Source organism: Nannospalax galili, unplaced genomic scaffold, assembly GCF_000622305.1.
Source record: "Nannospalax galili isolate Female #2095 unplaced genomic scaffold, S.galili_v1.0 scaffold854, whole genome shotgun sequence".
Lineage (NCBI taxonomy): Eukaryota > Metazoa > Chordata > Mammalia > Rodentia > Spalacidae > Nannospalax > Nannospalax galili.
In genome coordinates, this window is record NW_008334957.1 from 2,852,321 (window position 1) to 2,860,875 (window position 8,555).

Sequence of the window (8,555 nt, forward strand, 5' to 3'; positions counted from 1 at the left end):
TCCTGTAATTGTGGTGAGTCACCTGTCCTCTTGATCAGGGAGGCCATGGAGACCCCACCAGATGGACCTGAACCAGTGTCCAGTCTACAAAGAGGAGAGTTAACACAGAGGAAACACTTCCTCCATCCTTCCAAGTGAAGCCAGACATGGTTGAGCAGGACCTTTGACTTACCTTCACATAGGCAGAACTGGTAAAAGAAAGGAGCCAGGGGCTCCTCCCAAGCCCATGTTACCCCTGAGGAACAAATCCTCAAACAACCTTAAGAGTAAAAATAAATTGATTTATCTGGGCCAACTGTAGGGTCTTAAACACCCAAAAGGAAAGTATAACCAAAGATTAATGGGGTCAATATAATTTTTAAGAGTCCATATGTATAGCTAAAGGCTATATAACAAGAAACAATGCCAGACAGGAGATAACTTCCTTTGAGTTATTGGCCAGAGCTATAGTCATAAAAACAACATGGTACTGATACAAGTATAGACCCATAGATCAATGGAACAGAATTGAAGACCCAAATCTGAGTAGATTCAGTTTCAGCCACCTGATTGATAATTGACAAAGGGGCCAAGAACATTCACTGGAGGAAGGACAGCATGTTCAGCAAATGGTGCTGGCATAACTGGATCTCCACCTGTAGAAAAATGAAACTAAACTCCTATCTTTCACCTTGCACAAAAGTCAACTCCAAATGGATCAAAGACCTCAATGTGAAGCCTGAAACTCTGAAACTATTAGAAGAAAACATTGGCAATAACCTACAAGATATAGGTGTAGAAAAGGATTTTCTAAACCGGACATCAACTGCCCAGGAAACAAGGTCAAGAATCAACAAATGGGACCTCATTAAACTAAAAACCTTCTGTACATCAAAAGAAGCAACCAAGGAAGTGAAGAGACAACCCACAGAATGGGAAAAAATCTTCACCAGCAACACATCTGACAGAGGTTTAACATCTAGAATATATAATGAATCAAGAAATAAAGAATCAAGAAAGTAAACCAATTAAAAGATGGACTAATGAACTGAACAGAGAATTCTCAAAAGAAGAAATAAAAATGGCTAAGAAACATTTTAAAAGATGTTCAACATCACTAGGAATTAGGGAAATGCAAATTAAAACCACTTTAAGATTTCATCTTACTCCAGTCAGACTGGCTAAAATCAAGAGAACAAATGATACCAAATGTTGGAGAGGATGTGGGGAAAGGGGAACATTCATCCACTGCTGGTGGGATTGCAAACTTGTTCAACCCCTATAAAAATCAGTCTGGAGAACTCTTAAGACACTACAAAGAAACCTACCATTTGACCCAGTTATAGCGCTCCTTGACATATACCCAAAGAACTCATCCTATTGCAGAGGCTTTTCTTATATTTAGACATATGATCTTATTTAATTTTATGTATAATAGTCAAGGTTCATTTTTCTGTGTTTTAACATCCAATTTGTTGGAAAGTGTCTTTTTCCAGAATAAATTTCTTATGTAAATTTGTTAAGAATCAAATAACAGTGTATGTATGGGTCTCCTCAGTTCTGTGGTCTGTTTCGGCCTGCTGAAATACCAGTTTACAATGTTGTGATTACCATAGCTTTATAAATCTTAAAAGTCAGTGGGATACTGTATTAGTCACTTTTCTGTTGCTGTGATAGAAACACTGACCCAAGCAGTTTATAGAAGGAAGAGTTTATTTGAGCTTACGGTTCCAGGGGAATTACAGTCTGTCATGGCATGGTGGCTGGAGGTGGCTGGAGCAGGAACAGCAGAAGCTAAGCTCTCACATCATCACACAGGCACAGAAGCAAGAAAGCAACTGGAGATATGGCAAGGCTTAGGAACTCTCTAAGCCCACCCCCAGTGACGTGCTTCCTCCAGGATAGCCACACCTTCTAAAATGTCCCAAAACGGCACCATCATCTGGGGACAAAATGTCCAAATACTTGGAGCCTATGGGGGACATTTTCATTTAAACCATCACAGATACATTCTCCAAATTTGTATGTTTCCTAAAAACACTAGATACTTCTTCAGTAAGACTAAATATTTCATCTACTTACATTTGCCTCATCCATTCTATTTTTTTAATTTTTCTCTTCTTTTCCAAGTCTTGCTTTCTCTTCAGTTTAGAGAAATGAAATTCACTTTCCTTTGTGCTTTCCAACACTTCATTTCCAGCTGGTATCCAAAACTATGGAGAAATGAAGGTTAAGATGCACAGTGTCGGAATATTGATTCGTGAAATTACCTAGTTACAGACAAGAACGTCAGTGTATTGATAAAACATGCCAAGACAGGAATAGAAGAGAGGATAGACCTTCTCAAGAGGGTTCTAATTAAGTGATGGTCAATTCACTGAGATTTTAGAAGCACATACTGACAAAGTCCTTGTGTACTGTGCATTTAGTAAGTACTTAGAGAATGAATGAACAGTAAACCTAATCTAAGAGTGTCTGTGCCACATTCTCATAGGAAGAGATCTAACCTACTCTCAGTACTGCGAGCTTTTGATGGCCCTAATCCACAGGGGTTATGTTCACTCAGATCAGAAAAAGAGAAGTACCTCTATTATGTGCCAAGACTGTGGCTTCTTTGCATGAGATGTTTGCATGAGATGTTCTCCTACCTGGCTGTGTGCTTTACCACTACCCTTGTCCCATGATACAAATGCTAGATGATAAGAAGTTTGCTGCCTCTTCCAATGCTGCCAATTAACCACTTAACGTAGTCCTCTGTATGAAGTACCCTGCTTACTTGTCTGTCTCTAATTAAAGGCCCTCTCTGTGAGAGGAGAAACCACGTCTTTTTTTTACTACTCATCCTTAGCATCTGGAACCATGTCTAGTACAGGATTGGTACACAGTAAAGTTTGTTGAATGAATGAATCACACCATCATTTTTAACATATCATATTTAGTATATAAGTACACCACATCTAATAATCAGCATATTGGGTATATAATCTGTGGAGTACCAGAAATCATCTAAAGATGGTCTAGTTTCAAACCTGATTGTTAAAAATAAATGTAAGAGGGCCAGTGAGATGACTCAGCCCGTAAAAACACTTGCCACGTAAGCCCGACAACCTCAGTTCAGTCCCTAGAACCCATGGTGGAAGGAAAGAACTCACCCTTAAAAGTCCTCTGACTTCCCATGCATTCCACAGCATGTGCACACCCATACTCACAGACACAAAATGATGAATTAAAATTAAATCCTAATACGTTGCTACCCTTAAAATTAATGGTCCTAGGATAGATAACATATGCCAATCTTATCCATTAAATTACTAGCAGTTATTTTAGGAATTTAAGATAAAATTTTTCAAAAGACTGCTGGGTTTCTAAGTTTATAATATGAGGAATTACTGATGTTTCCCTTTTCTTACTCTGTGGGAAACAGGCCTCCAGCCATTGTTTTCTACTCGCCGATACCAGCCACTGCGATCCTCTTCCTGAGGCAGATCATCTTTATTATGGGATGTATGCTTTGAGGGAAGTTTTGTGTAATCTCTAGGGCTGTTAGCACACAAGTCTTCAATGTGTCTGTGAGTAAAAATTTTATAGTATATCTCAGGTGGAAATTTAACCTGTAGGTAGAAAAGGTCACTGTTGTAACGCAGTAACAGAAATGGGTCACATTTTAAACATTCTTCATTTTGAACCTCAGGTAAATATGCTTTAAAACTACCAAACAAGGAGCCATGCATACTCACCCCACCCAATCTGAATCGGACTTGAATGCCAGCAGCAGCATCTAGAAGCTCTGCCTGTAAGAAATTGCATTACTCTTCAGCATTCCTTATGTACCACGTCACTACTTCTCTATTTAAAAGTAACTGCTGGGGGGCTGGAGAGATGGCTCAGTGGTTAAAAGCACTGTCTGCTCTTGCAGAGGACCCAGGTTTGGTTCCCAGCACCCACACGGCAGATAACAACCATCCTAACTCCAGTTCCAGAAGATCTGATGCCCTCTTCTGGCCTCCACATGCATTACACACACAAGTGCACTGACATACATGCAGGCAAAGCACTCATACACAGAAAATAAAATAATTAAAAAATAATTGCTTAGGGGGCTGGAGAGATGGCTCAGTGGTTAAGAGCACTGATTGCTCATGCAGAGGACCCAGGTTTGATTCCCAGCACCACATGGCGGCTATGAACTGTCCTTAACTCCAGTTCCAGGGGAATCCGTGTCCCTCTTCTGACCTCTACAGCATTGCACAACACAGGTGCACTCACATACATGCAGGCAATACACTCATACACATAAAATAAAAATAATAAATAAAATATTTTAAAAAATTGTGTGTGTGTGTGTGTGCGTGCGAGTTCAGGGGTTTGCAGAGGTCAGAGGCTTTGGATTCCCTGGAGTTAGAGTTACAGTAGGCTCTGAGCCCCCTCTACATTCTGAGAACTGAACTTGGATCCTTTACTAAAGCACCAAGGGTTTTTTTTTTTGTTTGTTTGTTTGTTTGTTTTTTTTTTGAGACAGGGTCTCCTTGTAGCCCCAGCTGGCCTCGAACTCACTATGTAGACCAGGCTCAGAGATCTGCCTGCCTCTGTCTCCCAAGTGCTGGGATTAAAGGCGTGCACCACCACGCCTGGCTGCACAAGGACTTTTAATTGCTGAACCAGAGTTATTTTTTAAATGTATGTATTTAAATGTGTGTATATGTGTGTATGCCTGTTGTCTATATGCGTACTGTATGTGTAACAAGGATAGCGAATCCTCTAGAAGTAGAGTTACAGACAGTTGTGAGCTGCCAAATGGGTGCTGGGAACTGAACCCAGATTCCCTGCAAAAGCAGCAAGTGCTCTTAACCACTGAGCCATCTCTCCAGCCCCCACACTAACAGTTATTTTTTATTGTAGCCTCACGTCCGCCATCTTGCTTTTATTTCTTCCCCCGTCAGTGATTTACTGCATCACTTCACTTTTCCTGCATTTCTTTGGGAAGTCTCAAGTAGGTGTTAATATTCCATATATTCTTATCTACCAGCTTTGAAGCAGTACTGTCTGGTATAGCCCTTTTAGTATTTATCTTAGGGTTTGCAATATACATCCCCGACTTATTACAGTCTACCTTAAGTTAGTACTTCTTCCCATTTCTACATAATGAAAAAAACAATATAATGTCATTTATTCCCCTCTCCTTTGTGGTATTACTGTTACACACTTTTGAGTCATACACCTCATAAGACATTAGTGCTTTGAAATGTTAATAAGTATATTTAAACAGAAATTTACCTGTTACCAGAGCACCCTATTTCTATAGTCCATATTCCCTTCAGAAATGATTTTTGTTAAGAGGATAAAAACCAGAATGTGTGTACTGCAGGAAAGCTAATTAGATGTCATATTCAAAACAAAAGAATCAGAAGAAAAATAAAGTCAACAGAAGTAGAAAATATTAAGCCAACAGCTATTGGATTTAGAAATTATTTTAGTTCAACAGACATGAAGGGAACCTTCTTAATGAGATTACAGGTTTCCACGAAAGGGGGTGGGGGAAACAGAGTAGCACATCTCTTCTTCAGCAGTGAAATATGCTGAGCCTGGCTCTCTGGGGTGGACTGAGGTGAATGAGACAGTGATTTTCAGTTCTATCCCATTACTGATGGCTCCAGCCAGTGCAGAAACACAAGGAAAAGAACTAAGATGTTTGATGTTTACAAAGCAGAAATCGTAGCTCAGTGTTGGAGGATGATGTGACTGCTTATATTGGAAACCCAAAGTCCTTATGATGTTGACTCTGACAGCTTTTCTATGAGTTCCTCACCCTCCAATCTTCAACCCTCTCAACAAAGGTTTTAGGGGGAGGAGTTTGAAATTGACAAGATAAGTATGAAGTTTATGTAGAAATACAAGGCATCCAAGAATAACCTAGAAGTATTTTCTTGAAGATTTTTGAGATTGGAGAAATTCTCAACCATATAACAGACTTACTGCTTAGGTTAAAGCTGTACTAAAGATCACAGTAAATACATAGACCAGTGGAAGAGAGATGACACTCAGAAACTAATATATACGTACGTTATTGCGTTTGTCATAAAGGCATCAGTGAAAGCTTTTTACTAAATCTTTTCTCCCCAATTGTGACAAAATGCACATGAAATTTACCATCTTACCCATTTTTTTTTTGTCTTTTTGAGACAGGGTCTCCCTGCAGTCCCAGCTGACCTGAACTCACTATGTAGACCAGGCTGGCCTTGAACTCACAACAATCCACCTGCCTCTGCCTCCTGAGTGCTGGGATTAAAGGCATGTGCCACCACACCTGGCTCATCTTACCCATTTTTAAAGTATATGGTTCAGTGATGTTAAATACATTCATAATGTTGTATAGCCATCTCCATAAATTATTTCATTTTGTAAAATGATGTTGTATGAAGAGATGTGTACCCCAAAGCATGCTATAGGATTCTATTTATATATAGTCCCAAAGTAGAAAATTGGGGCATTAGGATTCAAAACAAATGGTCCTTACTATGAAAGGGAGGGCTGGCAGTGGCTTGCAGGTACCCAAAGAAGGTGACTTTGAGTATGACAACATTGGTCTGGGTGAGGGTTATGTGACGTTTGGTTTGTGGTGATTCACTTAGCTTTATATTTATGCTTGCTGAGCTTCCAACATATAATATTTCAATAGAAAGATTTTTAAAAGCTAACATGGACACATTGAAATGATACATAACCACACATTCTAGGAAAATGCAAGATGCTGTGTCGATATGTAACATCCTTACCTCTTTAGGATTGATAAGTCTCAGTATTTGTCGAGGCTCCCCTTGTCTCCTTAAATCAATCAGACTTTTAAAGTGTTGGAATACAGCAACATTCTAAAGATTCAAACACATAAGATTTTATGGCTAAAACTAGATTTTCTTTTCAAAAAAGATCATCTTACAAATTGTTTTTACATTTCTTTATTTGGGTGGGGAGCATGCCACGGCACATGTGTAGAGGTCAGAGGACAGCTGCAGGAGTTCATTTTCTCCTTCCACCATGTGAATTTCAAGGATCAAATTCAGGTTTTCAGACAGCAGCCACCACCTTTACCTGCTGAGCCATCTCACTGACCCTGGATTTTCTATTTCTAATTAGCTATTTGCATAACTAGCACAAAATAAAAACTATAAATACAGATATTACATGTAGAAACTGGGTTTTGGAACTATTATTTCCACTCAAGTGTACTTTGATAAGCTACATAATATTGCTAGTATTGTAAAAGAGATTTGCCTTTAAATTTATAATTGCATTGCCAACCGCTTAATACTGAGCATCTCTGTGCTCAGTTTCTTCATCTACAAAGCAGGAATAATGCTCCCCACCTACTCTACGCATGTCTCCCTGGTTCGACTATGGAGATGATAATGTGCCACCCATTTAGCGGTGGTTGAAGGACCCCTGTCCATCTCTAACTCCAGTGTTAACCTCGGCTGACTGCTAGCTGTTAGTCACTTGATGCTCATTGCTACCCTCCAACCTTGCAGGTGTCTCACTGGCTGTTAACTATACTAAGCTCTCTTTGTTTTCACCTTTGCATGATCAGCCCGTAGCTTTACCATGACTGGGAATGAACTCTATTTCAGCACTGAGATGCAGCTGCAGCCCTTTCTGGTTGCCTTGTATTTAGGTCCTTATCTATGAGGTGGTCTGGGTGGTCTCAGTGGACGCTTCTTGTTAGTGGCCACCCATCCTTACAGTTAAGTCTGTTAATTAGAATCAAGGATATATGCAAGGATAATAGTGCATTACATGTGCTCCTCAAGGGCTTCAGAAAAGGGGGGAGCCGCTGGCCTGCTGTCACTGGCTCAGAGCCCTAGCCTTCTTACCTGTCTAGTCTGGTTATCTCATACCTAACTACAAGCCCTCTCATTTATCTTCCTCAGTCTTCAGACTCTGCAGTTTAACTTGTTTTTGTTGTTACTTTGTTTTTTTTGAAACAGGGTCTCTCCCACAGCTGAACTAGAACTTGCTATGTAAACCAGGCTATGTAGAATACGTATGTATGTATGTATGTATGTATGTATGTATGTATGTATTAACTGTGGTTTCCAGCATTCCCTAAGGGTCTCAGAATGTATGTCCCTTAGACAAAGAAGGAACTACTGCATAGCCATTAAAAATAGAATATGGGGGCCGGGCGTGGTGGCGCACGCCTTTAATCCCAGCACTCGGGAGGCAGAGGCAGGCGGATCTCTGTGAGTTCAAGGCCAGCCTGGTCTACAGAGCAGTTCCAGGCCAGCTGGGGCTACAGGGAGACCCTGTCTCAAAAAGACCAAAAAAAAAAAAAAATAGACTATGGAGCCAGGCGTGGTGGCACATGCCTTTAATCCCAACAGAGGCATGGGGATCTCTGTGAGATCAAGGCCAGCCTGTGGTAGATAAATTATACAGTATAGCCAGGCGTGGTGGTGCACGCCTTTAATCCCAGCACTTGGGAGGCAGGGGCAGGTGGATCTCTGTGAGTTCAAGGTCAGCCTGGTCTACATAGTGTGTTCCAGGACAGCTGTGGCTACAGGGAGACCCTGTCTCAAAGAGAC

General features: G+C 40.5%; 1 protein-coding gene across 1 annotated transcript in view; it reads right to left on the reverse strand.

Moving 5' to 3' along the window:
• Positions 1–8,555, reverse strand: part of CUNH11orf65 (chromosome unknown C11orf65 homolog) — a 25,144-nt gene that overhangs the window by 12,868 nt on the left and 3,721 nt on the right. The window contains exons 3-6 of the mRNA XM_008829718.2: positions 6,753–6,845; positions 3,717–3,770; positions 3,390–3,590; positions 2,062–2,192 (exon numbers count right to left, since the gene is read on the reverse strand). Coding sequence (XP_008827940.1) covers positions 2,062–2,192; positions 3,390–3,590; positions 3,717–3,770; positions 6,753–6,845 — 479 coding nt within the window. The remainder of the gene's footprint in view (positions 1–2,061; positions 2,193–3,389; positions 3,591–3,716; positions 3,771–6,752; positions 6,846–8,555) is intronic.